This window comes from Bos taurus, chromosome 4, assembly GCF_002263795.3.
Source record: "Bos taurus isolate L1 Dominette 01449 registration number 42190680 breed Hereford chromosome 4, ARS-UCD2.0, whole genome shotgun sequence".
Classification (NCBI taxonomy): Eukaryota; Metazoa; Chordata; class Mammalia; order Artiodactyla; family Bovidae; genus Bos; species Bos taurus.
This window is the reverse complement of record NC_037331.1, coordinates 72,286,729-72,303,337: the sequence shown is the minus strand read 5'-3', so window position 1 is coordinate 72,303,337 and position 16,609 is coordinate 72,286,729. Positions and strand designations below refer to the sequence as shown.

General features: G+C 37.3%; 1 protein-coding gene across 10 annotated transcripts in view; it reads right to left on the bottom strand.

Annotated features, from left to right (window-relative positions):
- ADAM22 (ADAM metallopeptidase domain 22) overlaps positions 1-16,609 on the bottom strand; it is a 238,622-nt gene that overhangs the window by 11,989 nt on the left and 210,024 nt on the right. For 2 of the 10 annotated variants that reach the window (XM_024990707.2, XM_024990708.2), the window contains 3 exons: positions 9,736-9,836; positions 9,328-9,394; positions 6,721-6,831 (listed from right to left, as the gene is read on the bottom strand). In XM_024990707.2, the coding sequence (XP_024846475.1) occupies positions 6,721-6,831; positions 9,328-9,394; positions 9,736-9,836 (279 nt within the window). Of the gene's footprint in view, positions 1-4,424; positions 4,512-6,720; positions 6,832-9,323; positions 9,395-9,735; positions 9,837-12,134; positions 12,330-16,609 lie in introns of those variants that run through there. The other 8 variants (XM_024990710.2, XM_059885610.1, XM_059885608.1 and 5 more) reach the window with 7 other exon arrangements.

The following is a 16,609-nucleotide window of genomic DNA, read 5'->3' as shown; positions in this document are numbered from 1 at the left end:
CATTGCCTTCTCCGCTTGACTGTACTGCCTGCATCAAATAAAGATATCTTTTCCTCCCTGATTCTAAATTTTGATTCCTATCCACAGATTATTCTTTGCTCTGGTTTTGCTGTAGTTTTCAAGTCAGTTTCTATTTTATGGACACTGAATTCAAGTTAAGGTTTGGAAATAATTTTTCCTACAAATCCTGAGATTTGATTCAATTTTAAGAATCAAGAATGACTCAGTTTACTTTTAATCTGTAATTCCTACTGTTTCCTCTATTTTTGGAAAATGTCCAGGACCAAATGGTCCTTCATGTGAACTGTCAGAATATTGCAACTGTTTGATGCCTCTTGTAGTAAAGCTCTCCACTGAAGAGAAGATGGGTGGAACTAAGAATATATAAATACTGCAAATCCTCTAAAGTATTATTAAAGCAATGTACTACTATATCTTTTTCTAATTCAGAAATTAATGTTTGCTTTTTTTTTCAATTTTAGGAAAACATTTCAAATAGGACTGTGATCTTTAGGAAATAAATTCAGTATGTTCAAAATGAGCATATACTTTTGTATTAAATTTTAAATACATCCTTCTAAAATTAAGGCTACTAAACTGGGTTCAGATTTTTAGCCTAATCACTACTGATAAAACATCCAAGTTCAGAAGAGTCAGGTACACAAACAACTAAATCTCATTTACTTTAGGGGATCATACAAACCCAGTCATCTTTTTAACATGTTGCTGTGTGCATGTGTGTCCATAGCATGAGGTATTGGCTTATAGCTTCAAAGTCATGCCAGCCATTCACTTGGTCATGGTTCCAAGTGACCAGCTTTGTATATATACAGGGCCATTCCAATGAGGATGCTGGAAGTCCAGCTTCCCCTTAAAATATCTCCCTGGCCAAAGCCAACAATGAGTTAAAAACAAAGAGGTATCCTCCAGAACCTCAAAGAAATTACACATTTAGCACTTCTCAGGTTAACACACCAGTTTAACTGACACTTTGAACCCTAACAGGGAGAGAAACCAAGCAGCACAGTTTAGCAGGCGCGAGGGGCTTCAGGTCTAGCATTGAGTGGTGTGTGACAGCATCAGGGGACTTTCTTGAGGGACGCAGAGCACCAGAGCGGGGGTCAGAATAAGAGGAGAGAACAAGGTAAGGTAAGTTCGTTTAGGGAAAGTGAAAACAAACTTCAAAATTTTCACAAATATCTAAGAAAAATGTTTCTTCAAAACCGTCTCCAGGCACTTTTCTGAACCTGGCTACTTGCCTGGAGGTTCCAATCTGGCTTCCACCGAAAACCAAGCACCGACCCAGCTCATTCACCTTACAAAGTAAACTCTGGACAAATGCTAACCATTATCATTACTGCATTTTTTAAAGCCATAATAACCCATAATCATAATGGGTGCCATTGAGAATTACACAGTGAAGGTATGTCCATGTGCAGATGGATTGTGGGGTATTTGAGGGCTACATCAGACCTTCTGGGTTTGTCTTCTGTCCACAGACAAGGCCAATCTTGGTTCACTTCTGTCCCTCAGAACAGGCAAAAACCAGTCACACATACGTGGGACACATGCCCACCCCTTAATTCACTTGGCTGTGTTCATATGCAAATGTTATAGGAGTCTGATGGAAAAGGAACAGATGTCTGAGTCAGAGCCAGGCTCGTAATTTGGGTTCTGACACTTACTAGCTGTGTTACCTCGAGTTACTCTTCTGCCTCAGTGTCCTTCATACACAGAAAGGAAATAAGAACACCTACATATCATGATGTTGTGAGAAATAAAGGAACAATGCAGGCACCCAATACATGACAGTTATTATCATTAGTTTCTTTCCAGAGTTATTACATTTCCACAAGATCACAGAAAAGAACTAACAAACCACGGATGAAGTGAGTAATCAAGTGGATAGCACACAACACCAAGGAAACCTTCCAAGAGCTGGTAGAGTACTGTCACCAGCGGACTGCTCCAGGATCTAGCTGTGAAAAGATAATGCGCTCACTGTGACCTCGCCTGCTCCTCTGTGATGATCTGAATATATACTGACAACAATTTGAACAAATACTGTCATATAAGAACTGGGTAAGGGAGCCCAAGCAAAGCAGTCTGATCACTCAAAATCTCCCTGCATTGGCTTTGCTCTTCAGAGTCATATAGATACCATTTTTCTTTTTCCAATGCTAGACTGTCTTTTGGACCAGTGTGCTGTAGTCAGAGTCCCCACTGATGCCACAAACCCCACACCACATGGGTGATTAATAAAGTGACCTTTGCCCTCATTGGTGGTTTTGGCAGGTAATCCTGAATGAATGACCTGGCGGCAGACGAAGCAGACCTGAGCTTAATAAGCATAGGGTTGGCAAAGCATAAGCCTTTGGGTCTCCTATGTGAGGCTTGGTGTGGACGGACAGTGGATGAAATTCACTCTGTTGTGTTAGTATCACATGTTCTAAGCCCTGGAACATCTCAATTATTTACCACTTCCACAAAAATTCTGGGTTGACTTTCAGGTCTTACGGGCATAATGCTTATTAACCCCCATATGACAGTTAACTTATAACCCTCCATTAAATTTTATCTAGCCTTTAAACATACATATGTATTTAATAAGGCATTCTTCCTGTGACTATCCACTGTAGGGACCAACGTCTCATCATGAGAGGAGATAAAGGAACCCTCTACCATTGCCCTTGCAGCTTTGCACGTGCAACGGGGGAAGCTGAAGCATTCCCCCATCCAAATTGCATTTATTCATGCAGCTTCTGGGCAGACCTGGGTGCTGATTTTAAGAAATGTGAACTCTGCTCTGGGAGCCACATAAACTACTCAGCTCACCCAGGGGAGGTGAATCAACTCTTCCGGAGTACCATTTCACAAATCAGTGTTACCAAAATGCTAAGTCCATTTAGGTCATGGAAGCCCTACCCCGTATGGGACCAAAGTCACTGTGTTGCTGTGTTTTGGTTCCATGGCTGATACAAGTTATAATCTGCCCACAAGCCTGAGGAAAATAGAAAGGAGAAGTAGGACCGCAGGTGAGCCAAGATTCCAAATAACATTCAAAATCATCTTACCTGTCTTGCTGACGCTGGCCATCTTGGGAGCTACAGGTGAGGTGGGATGTTTGAATGTGAGTGTATGTGCATGAAGTTCAGTGAGAAAGTGGTATTAGCAGAGGGGCAGGGAAGAAGGGGGAAGATGGGGTATAAAAGCAGGAGATATTTTTGTGAGCAAGCAGGGTTATGCTTTCCTTGAGTTATATGCAAATGTATGGATCAAATTAAAATGCAGCTTGGTCTAATCATTTTCTCAAACTATACATGTCTAAACTAAATGGTACACTGGAAGAGAAAGTCCACCTTGTATGGGTGCTGAGAGTTGAAAACACATACGTATTTTGATATCTGATCAATGCTGATCCAAGTCATGGCAATAAGGAATCTGAAAGCTAACTGTTGAAGTTATGCTCCGAAGCGGTAGTAATTGAGTCTATATTGCTTCTTTACATTAGTTGTCCACAAAGTTGTCAGATTTGAAGCATATGTTTACATCCAGGAAATCAGTTTGATATTGTAAAGAGAGGAAAAATGCCATTAGGAGCTCTTGGAAATTCTCGCTGACCTCTAATGTTAACTGAGCTGCAGTGAATTGAGTAAATTTGCTAGTTTCCAATATAGAGGAATACTCTGTCTGCTTTTTTGTGAATCAAGATCATGTTTCTGACCTTTTTCCTGGTTCCACCTGAAGGGTTAGACAACAACATTCTTACTGGAATAAAAAATTCCTTAGAGGCTTTTTTGAGAATCCTTAACACCCTTCTCAGCACAGCTCTTCTCTGATAGCAAATGGCTGTACTGAACAAACAAAGCCTCATCACATTCCATACTCTCTCTTGTGGTCAATAGTATCTCAATAATTTTCAAGTTCCATCAAATAATTGTTTTTACTAAAAGTAAAATGCTACTACATTTCATTTCATTACTTTTCATGTTTTTCCTTGAGTTTTTGTATGTACTATGCACTCTTAAGGCAGTAAGTAGGAAAAATGCATCATGAAACTGCTAGGTTCTAGAAATTAAATTGTTCAGGTTAATAGTGCTGCTTTATTAGTGGAAAGTATGCTTCATGCCCATAGAACACTACATAGCATAACATGAAGAGAAAGCTACTAAAAAGCTGAAGATGGTGATAGGGACATGCACTAAATGGCAACCCTTTCAAATATGTTCATTTGAAACATTCAGAAAAGAACTAGACTTGCTCATGAAGCCAAAAACAGAGGTCAAAAGGCAGCAAATAAACAAGAACCTTTTCCACCTATGGGAACTTGTATTGGGAGATACAAGATAGAAAACCAGTCACACAACAGTATTTGTATGTGCTGGGAGAGTTTGAAAAGGATATAAAATTAATTTATAAAATACCTAAAGTATGGTCCTTCAGTGTTTTTATTCACATCTTCTACCCACTTAGCTACATTATAGTCTCTTTTGAACCATGGGTTTAAATACCTGCAGAAAGCAATGGAAGGAACAAAGAAAGCAGAACAAGATAGAAAATCTGAAAATACACAGCACAAGCTTAGCAAGGATGTTCTTCACCCTCTAAATGCAAGTGACTATGGCAAATAAACCAGGATGGATGCTGGGTGATTATGAGGCAGTCTGTACAACAACATGACAATTAACTCAGCTACAAGAAGGCTCAAGGCATTCTAGCATATATTCAACTTTTCAGGGAAAGCCTTTCCAGTGGTTTCCCAAAGTGAATCAGAAACTCTCTTTCAGAATAATGTCACAGCCCCCTTCACCCACCTCCAAAGGCTTTTTCCAGGCCACCACTCATTTGTCTCCTTGGCTTTCAAATGATAATGGGCCTTTTTGAAAATATTCAGATGGCTGCAATTCCAACCTGGTGTTTCAGAATATAACATCCCAAGAACAATTAAAAGAAGCCAAGCTCTTTTTCCAATATGAAAGGAAAGATTTTACATGGCTTCTGTCTCATTCCTGAGAGCAGACCCCAAGCTGGAGTTTAGGAGAAAGGTGATCCAGCTGGCTCTATAATGAGCAGAAAGGGGCCCACTCCTCTGATCCTGGAGCCCCAACACACAGTATGGACCCAGCAGGCCTCCATGATCTTGAGGTGGGTTTTAACTTAGGTGCAGCTGCCATTCCATCCTTCCTCCCCTTTGTGCACTTCACATTCATGTTTCCAGTAGGAAATGCCTCAGAAGTTGCCTTCTGAGTGTCTGATCACTGGGTGAGTGATTGCCAGAGGATAATAATGACCTTAGCTAACATTTTCCTGATGGATCTGACAAAGTCTCCATCAGAATTACTGCACAAAGGAAGATGTTAAAATTATGAGTACAAGAGGTTTTATATTTTTTTTCCAGAGTTTCTTTTGATTTTTAACCCTGGAAGCCAAGCAAAAACACACCCTCTTAGAATATGTCCTTGTCAAATACATAAAGATTCAACAAATTCAGTCACAGAAGAATCTGGAAATTTTACACTGAGATTTCTCATTTAAAAGGTAACTTCCAGAGATACCATAGACAATGAAGATTTAAACTCAGTAAAATGTTTAAAGTTATTTCAAAACAAACCAGGGGAAATTATAAAATACACTGCTTTTTTTGTGGTTAAAGTTTGCTTCTTGCCTCCATATTTAGTTTTGGGGGGTTTTTTCGGTAGATACATTTAAATCAAGATACATTTCCACAGTTATACAAACAATATTAGATTATATTTCCAAAGTGCTTTCCCTCAAGTTTCCCTTTCCTTTTTAGTTATAACCAATGTACACTACAAAATAACATCGTCAGTTCCCTCCTGAGGGAAGGGCTTGCTTGCTTTTCATGCTTACAAGACCATTTTTGCTAAGATAGCGTCCGACTTGGGCACAACTCACACTTCTTTTTGCCTTTAGCCACAATCATTGCCAACTTGTGCTTTTGACAGAGATAGCCAATTAAAACTTGCATAAAGATTTCCACTAAGACTCTGAACAAAAAGAAAAAAGTCAAAAAGCAAGTGCAGCCACACATAAAGGCTAGTGAATGCTTTGGCCTGGGGAAACTGTAGAAAAAGCCCATGCAGCTGTTACTGGGTGAAACATAGCCGCACAGCAAACTCAGTCACCCACGGGCAGTCGGCCACTTCAAGGAGGAGACGTGTGTTCCTTTCACTGTCAATCTTAGAAGCTCCAAGGAACAGCCATGACTGTTCCAAGAAACAAACAGCCATGTGGCCTGACTTGCACATGTCAGGCCTTTCTCTCTGTGTCAGGGAGCATCTCAGAAAGCTGTGATCACTTCACGCTAGGTCACTGAAGAGAGCTCTCAATCGAGATTCCCTCTGGGGATGTGCCTATGAAAGTGTCTTCACAGTGGGCCTCCTAATAATCTCTAGGTCATGCTGGCTACAGTGATGAGATTTCATCACATTGCGATGCATCTGCCTATGTGGCTTGACTTGGCTTGTAGCGCAACATGCAAAAAAAAAAAAAAAAAGCATTCAACAGGATAGGAGAGCCCTTTGTGTTCTCCAGAATGGAAAGGCAGAGGAAAATTAGCCAGTGCTGGCTGGACCAGGAGCACCTCTGAGCAGACGTTGGGGGTCAGTCAGAGATCAAATGACTCTGCTCTCAGCCAAGGAAGGGACTTGGAGGGAGATTAAGTGGCAGCCCAGAATGAAGGGGCAGGTGGAGACTGACCTGTGATCCAGACTCCCTGTCTGGGGGCTGTCAGAGCCCCCTGAGCTTATGCCTTGGGATGGGACTGTCTGGGCGAGGGAGTGCCCAGGCTCAGGTGCTTGGGGCTCCCTCCTGTAAAAACACAATATATAATACAAAGTCTAAGCCAAAAACCTTTTGTTTTTACATCATGTACAACAGTGAGGAAGATGCAAAAGCTTTGAGTGGAAAAACAATACAATAAACAAGGATGTTTTATAGCACAGTATGCATTTGTGGTGCACGGTTTCTTTAATGAACTCATGTTTCATCATCCTTTGGGATGATCAGATACTAAAGGGCATGTTGAAATAACGGACCTGATAGTAACTCTTAACCTAAAAAAAATTTAAAAGATATGTTTGTCTGTGGTCATACTGCTCCTCTTATAAGTCACACAAATGATATTGTTATATCAGATGCAATTGCAATTATTTAATAAACATGGGAAGTATTAAAAAAAACTTGACATAATTCCTGATATGTGTTAGGATTTCTTTTAAGAAAAATAAAACAAAACATAGTGTCTGGACAATAAGGTATATGAGAATGTGAGAAGTGGTCAGCTTCACAAACTTGGTTCCATTTAGCTTATATGGGTCATGTAACCAAATCTGAAAGTCTGAAAAATCTGAGAGCATCCTTAATACTTCTTCATAATGATGACTCCATTATGATGACTTATTAAATATAATAATTATCTCACAGGCAAGATTTCTCAAGGGCTGTCTACAGTATCATAATATTTGTTGCATGATAAATAATTTTTTAAAAAGTAAGTGATTTGCTAGAAAATGTCACTAAACACCAAGTATTCCTTGGGTCCTAAACTCATAGCTTTAATACAATATTGTATATCTGGTGGTTGTTCACTTAGGAGTTTTCAAAGCCTTGTTACAGGAAATACTGTTAAAGCACTACACAGTTACACAAAGGAAGTTCTGAAGAACATTCAGCAGTTTTACCTGTACTCTTGTGAGCAACTGAGATAAGCTAAGAAGCTCTTACCAGGTGACCTCATGCAAAACAAATCAAACATTCCAAGAGTTTATCCATGATGAGCCCTAAAGCATTCAAGCGCTTTGGGAATGTATAAGATAAACTCTAACAGAGTAGTTATTTGTGATGGAGTTCTATGATGCCATTCTGGACCATGCAATGGTATCACTGGAACCTATTTATCGTTGCTAAGGTAACATATCCTCTAGTAAACTGACAAGCCACTTACAAGACAATACCATCAGCAGGAAGCTCCAAATTTCAGGGCAATGTTATTGTCCTGGACTGAAAAAGGTAGGGTATATGATGGAAAAGCTAACGTGAGTTTCTGACAGGCAGTGAACAAATATCTGCTATTCAGATTTTTAAAGTATTAAGGCATGAAGAAGCAATAGAGATCCAGGGAATAATCACTAACACTGCAGTGAGACATAAGTAAAAACAACAACAAAAAAAATTAGGTAGGTCCAAAAAATATGGCTAATTAAAACCAGGTGGCAAGGTCCAGAAGAAAACCAAGGATGTGTTTCATTCCATGATGGGAGATAAAGGTTCCAAGAAGCTTGGTTTTGCTTGATTTTCTTAAGTGGAGAGACAAATTTTAAAAGTGTATGGTGTTTGCTGCTGCTAAGCTGCTAAGTCGCTTCAGTTGTGTCTGACTCTGTGCGACCCCATAGATGGCAGCCCACAAGGCTCCCCCATCCCTGGGATTCTCCAGGCAGGAACACTGGAGTGGGTTGCCATTTCCTTCTCCAATGCATGAAAGTGAAAAGTGAAAGTGAAGTCACTCAGTCGTGTCCAACTCTTAGTGACCCCATGGACTGCAGCCTACCAGGCTCCTCCGTCCATGGGATTTTCCAGGCAAGAGTACTGGAGTGGGGTGCCATTGCCTTCTCCGATGGTGTTTACCTCATTATAAATGACTTTAAATGTAACTGCTAACCCCATCCGACTTAAAAAAAAATGTGGCTATCATTTAAAATACAGAGTGTTGCATTCAGTGACAATGATTCCGTTAAAGAGCAAGTTTAGGGAAATACCCTTTTAAATGTTCTCAGAAGGAAAATTTTAAAGGGACCCATATTCCAGTAGTCTGAGAGAATGCTTAGATGGCCATGAAGCCCTGGGAGCGGTGGTTTCACGCTGCGAACAGCTCTCATGCTCTAGTACGGTGGAAACTTCCCCCTGATGCTTCTAGGCTGTGTGAATATTGGGGAGAGGAAAGGTGACCCCTCTGAAATGGCTGGACCCCGGGCGATGAGAAGAAAGGAATGTTATCAAAATTCCCTTCAAACGGAACCAAAACACCACAATGGCAGGTTACTGGAGGACAAAGCCTGCAGCGAGGGTGAGACCCCCCACTAACAGGGGGTATTGGTATGGGCCCAGTTGCGGAGATGCCTATGTAAAAGAGAAAAGCCATGGTTAATTTTAAAACAGCAAAATAAATAAATAAATAAAAGGATTAAAAAGACAAAACCAAGACCCAGAGGTATGGTTTACAGTTCTTTGATCATCAGCTTAATTAACATTTCACACTAATTGCACAGGACCTTGCAGGGTCTTTTTCCATTAGAGGTTCAGACTTACTCAGTTGAATTAGAACGAGGTCTAAATCTTTTGCCTCTGATTTTCTTTCTGTTGCCTCCCAGGTTACCTGAAAAAGATGGTTTATGGCTAGATTTGAATATAAAAAAAAAAAACAATTTCTGTGTGTTTAATTACACTGTATTTCAAGTGAATGCAATTCACAGCAGCACCAGCCCAGAACACAGAATTTCAGAGCAGCCTTCTCATGTACCCAGTGCACTGATGCTACCAAATCCCATCATTTCCCAACCAAGAAAAAAAAACGGATTCTGTCATAAGAAATGTTCTCCTCTCTGTTGGGAGAAGAGCTGAAGAACTAACGAAAAAGAACAAGTCTTTACAACCAGGCACCACACAATACAGAATTAAGGTTATGTGGACAGATGGGTTCAGAATGCTGCCCTATACCTTGCCAAGAGTTACTCCGAGGTCGTCCATTTTCACAGATGTCTGAAATATGTTTTGTGTCTGGAATCCTTTCACTCCAAGAATGAGAAAGTCCATTTGACCTGAAATTGAAAATGTGTATATACTGTTCAAAAATATAATCAAATGAATGTTTTGAAATCAGTAAGCAACATTTCTAAGCATTACTGAGCATTAAAATAAGAAAGAAAAAATCTGAAATGAAAGAATGAAGAAAACATGAAAGTCTTCATGAAGAAGGCAGAATTACACAACATTCAATTTAAGAAAAGTCAAATACAATGGAACCCCATTACAAGAGTTTGTAATTGAAAAGTATCAGGATACAGTGCAAGCCAATTACATTCCCAAGAACCACACAGAGCAAATACACTACATATTTCAGTTACATAATCCATGCAGCAAGAGTTATAATGGGGTCCCACCATAGATGTTTCTTAATTGTAAAGCAATGGCTTCCATTCAAGTAGTATGAGAACATGGACTTCCAAGAGATTTCAATAAGAATTGCTCAGTTGAACCTGGTTAACCTTTATCAAAGATTAATCTTTATCAAAACCTAATATTTAGGTTTTCTTAAACAATAAAATTATTTTCTGAGAATTGGCATTTTTCTCCACTAATACACACCCCCCTCCCAAATATGGTACTGTTGGTTAACTGTCCAATAATGGAATTGAGTTAGATGTTTATCATGGAGCTTTCTCTCACAAAGTCCATGTACCATTAAGCCCTTCTGCTTTTTGTGTCCTGCCATCTTTAAATGAATTGTCTACAAGAAGCAAAATTTACATACCTACCTTGAACCACATAAGAAAAGCATTTTGACAAACTGCATATACTTAGGAGGAATCACATAATTTGGTACAATATTTAAGTGTTTAAAAGTCAAAACCCATTGAGATTTTGCTAAAATCTGGTAAAGATTCAAATCAATATTTTAAGCTCTTCTTGAAGTACTTTAGAAAATAGTGCTGTAATTTAAATCTTTTCCATATATCATTCCAGTTAATTGCTAAAAACATCTATTTTAAAAGGAACCTTCTACTGATAAATGAAAATAAATGGAACTCAGCACAATTATTATGTAATTCCCTAGATTTTTCACCATCATTTGCTAAGTATAAAGTAACTGTTATTTTGTACAAAAGAACAATAGAAATTCTCCTGGAATCTATTGATTTTTACACTTATTTACCATGTGATTTGATTTAAAATTAAATATTTGATCAAGAAAATATATACTGTGAGGATTTTAAGAAAAGATCATTCTCTTAGCTAAAAAGTACCCAATGAATTAAAAGAATAAAATGTTTGAACATCCTTCTATAGAACTGTACTCCTTATGCAAAGACTAATAATTTAACTTTAGATTTATGCTATGTTATCTGAGTAAAAAAATTCTTTATGCTGAGGACAGTTCCACAGCAGTTCCCAAATCTCACTAATTCCTTCAATTTCTTTTTTTCCTGATGTTTATAAAGAGTGAGATCCACTGCAGAATTTTTGTAGATTACTCTATTTAGAACCTCAGAAGAGATCATGTTTCTTCTCAATAAACTAGCAATTTCCCTTTCAGTCCATAAAGGAACTACTGTGCCCAAAGTATACATTTCAGCCCTACCAACAATTTTAAAGAAACTCTTCCAGAGGAATATTTAAGTTTTTTTCAATGTGAATGAAGGTCTCATTTCCTAAAACATTCTATTTATTTCTTCTGTCAGCTTATTTTATTAAGCATTTATAAAGCATGGAGAATTTTAAATGGTCTTATTTCCCTTAAGACCATAGAGCTAGAATACAGCCTTCAAGTTTAAGACATATAAATAATATACTAACCCCATCTGGACTGCTATAAAACTCAAATATTAAAAATGCTTAAATTAATTTGGCAACCAGCTCTAAATTATAAAGTCTAGAATTAATCATTCCAGGAATGAAAGGCAAAATCATAATATTCAAATATATGATTCACAGAGAAGCAATCGTTTTTTCACAGCAAGCTTAGCTTTGATAAATTTAAAATTTTAAAAATTCGATGCAGCATTTATATTAATAACCAATTTATTTTAACAACTGCTTTTACTGAAGCGTGACAGTAACCTTTTTCTTTGACTACCAAACATGACATAAAGCTCACCATTTAAAATACAATAAAATACTATGTGTAGTTTCTGAAGCAGTAGAAGAGCAAGATTGAAAAACCCTGGAGTTTCTATGTAGACTTAGGGTTGTTATTTGCTTAGTTTTCTTTTGTTTGGTTTTCTGGCCTGATTTGTTAAACCACTGGTTCTGAGCATATGGCATTTTGAAGTATAGTAATCAAAGAACAAAGGATACTATTTTTTAACATTCAAGAAAGAAGGAAGAAGTAATCAAACCTGCTGCAAAATAATGAAATGTTCTGACTAATGGAATAATGTGTGATGGAACAGGTAGAAATCTGAAAATGCGACAGAAAAGCAGACCTCTTCTTAGAACTAGATGCTGAGTTTGTGCTGACTCCAGGAGGAATGTCGCTATAAAAAGAGTCGCCATCTCCAGGCTTTTTTACATAATCTCCCTGGGGTAACTGTCTAAGGCATAATAAACATTTCAAAGTCAGAAAACAAGACACACACATGAACACAGACATATACAAATATTATTTTAGGAAAAAAGAGGTAGGGATAATGATCTACATGAATCAAATCTATAACAACATGTAAGATTATTAATAAATGTGACAAGTTAAAGTCATTCTAATTGTAGAGGTCAGAAATGCAATCACTGAAGTCTTTACAATCTGGATGAATATACCCTTGTTTCAGGGGAAAAATATGAAAAGATGAGGTTTTTCACTATAACTTCATTACACTTAGAGATGTTAATTGCCATTTTGTCTTTAAAAACAAACAAACAAAAAAAAACCCTGGTGCTGAAGAAGACATATCAAGACAGACAGTCCTTGCCCAGATAAGGTATCCTTTTTTTCACTGTGGTGTGTAAACTATTTGTAATTTCTAAATACTATAAATGTAATCTTAATTTGGCCTTAAAAGAACTGACTGATTTCTAAACTGTTCTATAATTTAATCCAAATAAATTATTTGAATTCTCTATTCAATCTGGGGCCTCACTATTCATTTAGCAGAAGTATAAAGAAATCGAAAGAGATTCAAATGTCAATCAAAAATGTAATTCTGTTAACTGCACACTAGAATATGTAAAGGAAGATAATTTAGCAAGAGGAAGAAAGAGTTGAAAAATAATGGAATTCTTGTTGATACTATAGAAAGATACTTATAGGTGGCTGGTGGATGACCTCAATTTTTTATCTCCAACAAGGGAAAATCTACATAGTCTGCACTATTACCGACTCTATTCGCTCTGATTTTGAATTAATTGAGATTGGAACATATTTTTATTACTTCTGCTAAGGGAACAGGGTAGAAAACTTTAGATAGAACTGCCTTGTCAATGCTCCTACTTTGGTAGTTAATCTGATTTTTTGCCAGTGCATGACCCCCAGACAGGCATGGCTAATAAAATATTACAACCGACAAAAAGCACCTATATTAACTTGTGTGATCTACCTCTCCCCTTTACGGAAGTCAAATTTCTCATTAGATTTGTATGTAGGATTAATATAACTTTTGATTCATATTCTTTCAAAGTATTTGTGACTTTAGATCATAAATGTAATCTTTTTTTCCCAGTATATTATGAAACATTAATTTTATAGAAAAGATATGTAATTCCCATATTTATACCGTTAATAACACAAATGACATATCTGTTTGGGGAAGAGATATTTAACTGTCTGGAATCATATTTTCTGTCTTGCCTCCTATCAGTAAAATGCTCTAGCAATTTTTTGAAAAATAAAAAAAATCAAAGTTTTGTAAGTTGCCTCAGGTAGGAAAATTGCCTTTTGTATCATACCAATACTTATAAAAGAATGCCAAAGAACATCCCATTAACATTACATTTCCAATAATAATCTTTATGGTTAACAAGTCATTTTTGTCACTGTTACCTTTAATGATAATTTTTATAAGCTGATGAGATGTGGCTTACTAAATTCAAATTTATATGCTGTGCTTACTTGCTCTGTCGTGTCTGACTCTTTGCAACCCCATGGATTGTATCCCACCAGGCTCCTCTGTCCATGGGGATTCTCCAGGCAAGAATACTAGAGTGGGTTGCCATGCCCTCCTCCAGGGGATCTTCCCAACCCAGGGATTGAACTTGGGTCTCCCCCTTTGCAGGCAGATTCTTTACCGACTAAGCCACTAGGGAAGCCCGAGAATACTGGAGTGGGTAGCCTATCCCTTCTCCAGGGGATCTTCCCGACCCAGAAATCAAATCAGGGTCTTCTGCATTGCAAGTGGATTCTTTACCAGCTATGCTACCAGGGAAGCCCATAAATTCAAAGCAAATAAATACAAGTTGTGACTTTACTTGACTTTGCACCCAAATTACTCTTTCTTTACATGGTTTTGGCATTCAGGCATTTACCAAGGGTTCACTTATCTGAGACTGCAGGCTTAAATGGACTGCTTCTCACAATGGATGGGGCTCAATGGTTTTGCCTGTTTGTTTAGCTAAGCATGGTTTACAAATCCTTCAGTGTAATTTCTCTGCAGTCCATGTTCATCTTTCACACTGCACACAAACATCCTAAATGCTACACATGTCATAAACTATGGGCTTCAGTCAAAGGGTTGAAAGGAAAGTTTAAGTGCAGTGAACTTTGAGGGGCATGGCTTTGCTTTTATCCCAGGCAAACTAGACTCTTCTCTATCTCTACCATGAAGTCTTCGAAATAAAGAAATTACACTTTATTCTTCTTAAAATTCCACAAAGAATGCATATAACTCCTTCACACAGTAAATGCGTTAAAATGTTAATAATAACAGATGATAAACTTTGTTAAAGATCTTTTAATACTATTTAACAGCCTTCACTGTCCAGAAATTTATTCTTTTTTAAATATCCAATTATATCTTATTATAAACCTACTTCTTCCTGATTAACCTTTAGTGAAGATAGAGAATATCAGGTCCCTATGATCAATAAAATACTACTTCATCATTTGTTATAAAAGACCATAAATGACCAAGTAACTGATAGCTTTAAATGTGTTAAAATTGAATTTATTTTTCTAGTCTTTATGCTTTTCTTCCTAAATTTTACTAGTTTCATAGAATTTTGGGATTAGATGGCCTGATGAGTACCAAGTTTTATAATGGAAAAATTACCTCAAATTTCCCACATCACAAGCAAATATTTTAGACGTGTGAATTTTTCTATAAATAATAACCAAAAGAAAATAAAACTTATTTAGCTAAATTATTTTCCCTCAAAAAGGATTCCTATTATAAGAGAAGTCTGATCTTTCCTTAAAGGGTCTGCTGAACCACTATATTTACCTTAATAATCCTTACACATACTCAAAAGGAGATCATAATGAAAAAAATTAAGTCTTAACCTTAAGACTGAAGGAGGCACTTTCCCAAAGCTTTGTTGGTGTCTGGGCTGTCTGCTATTGGAATTGTCACACTGCTGTCTGAAGAAATGTTTTGTACTGTGTACTAAGTCACATTGACAGATGCATGAATATCACTATAATAATATTTAAAAAACTAAAAAACTAAGAAAGTCTTGGGGAAAAAAAGGAGGGAGGTTTACAAGCAGAAAGTAAAGTGGCTAAAACAGGGTAACAGAGAGGAAAGATATGGGGAAGGGGGTTTCTGCTTAAGGTATGGATCAGGAAGATATGAACTAATTATTTATTCTGATTCATATTATGTATGTTCATTAATGTATGTTCATTTCAGACAAAAGAATATTGCACCTGAATAAGGATGCTTTATAAATCCAAGTTTAATGAAATCCAAGTTTAATGCTTTATAAACCCAAATTTAATGAATTCAATTTAACTTGAATTAAATGCAAGTTTAATTGCACCTGAATAAGGATGCTTTATAAATCCAAGTTTATTCTATTGCTATTTGCAAAACTGCCTGAAAACTAAAATTCAAACGTCTAATTCTTATTGCAAAGTATATAGCTGCTAACTCCCAAAGCAATTATGCTAAAATAGAAACAATAGCATCAACTGAAAAATAGATGGAAGCCTTCTTTCCTGGAGATTTTAAGGAAAATTATCAATAATCATCCTTCTAACTAGACGATATCTAAGAATTCTCCTTGGCTCCTCAGTCCCATGGCTCTACCCTTCACAAGATGACACTGGCAGATTTATATTTATTTATTTGTTTACTTATTTATTTATTTTTGCCATATTGACAGCACTTGGAATCCTAGTTCCCCAGCCAGGGATCTAACCTCGGCCCCTGCCCTGGACCGCCAGGGAAGTTGCCAACCCTGGCAGGCCTAAAGTGATATAATTCATGTATGAAGTTCTGTCTCCCAGAATGGGCTTCTATCTTTTATTAGGCAGCTTATAAACAAAAAGAAAAAGAAAAAAAGGGCTTGCTTCTAATCTTTTTGCCAGATGTGAAATTAAACCTATCACACATTCCATCAATATAAAGAAAACCTGGGGGACACATTCTCTGGTGGGAAAATTTACCAGGTTATCAGGTTTCTTCACAAAATTACTTGCCTGACATTTCCAGTCATTTGAAAGTTATGCTGAGTTTGGCATTTCTGAGCCATTGTATCCTTAATTAAAGAATCTCATAACTGGCTACATACTTAATATGTATTTAGTGTCAAAACAAAGCTGTATGTTCACCAATGCTTTCACACCAGGATGCGGGGGCCTCACTCATGTCAGGAATGCTGCCTTTCTCTTTAAGGACAACCATACCTACTTATCTCTTTCATCTGAGGATTAGAGAAACAC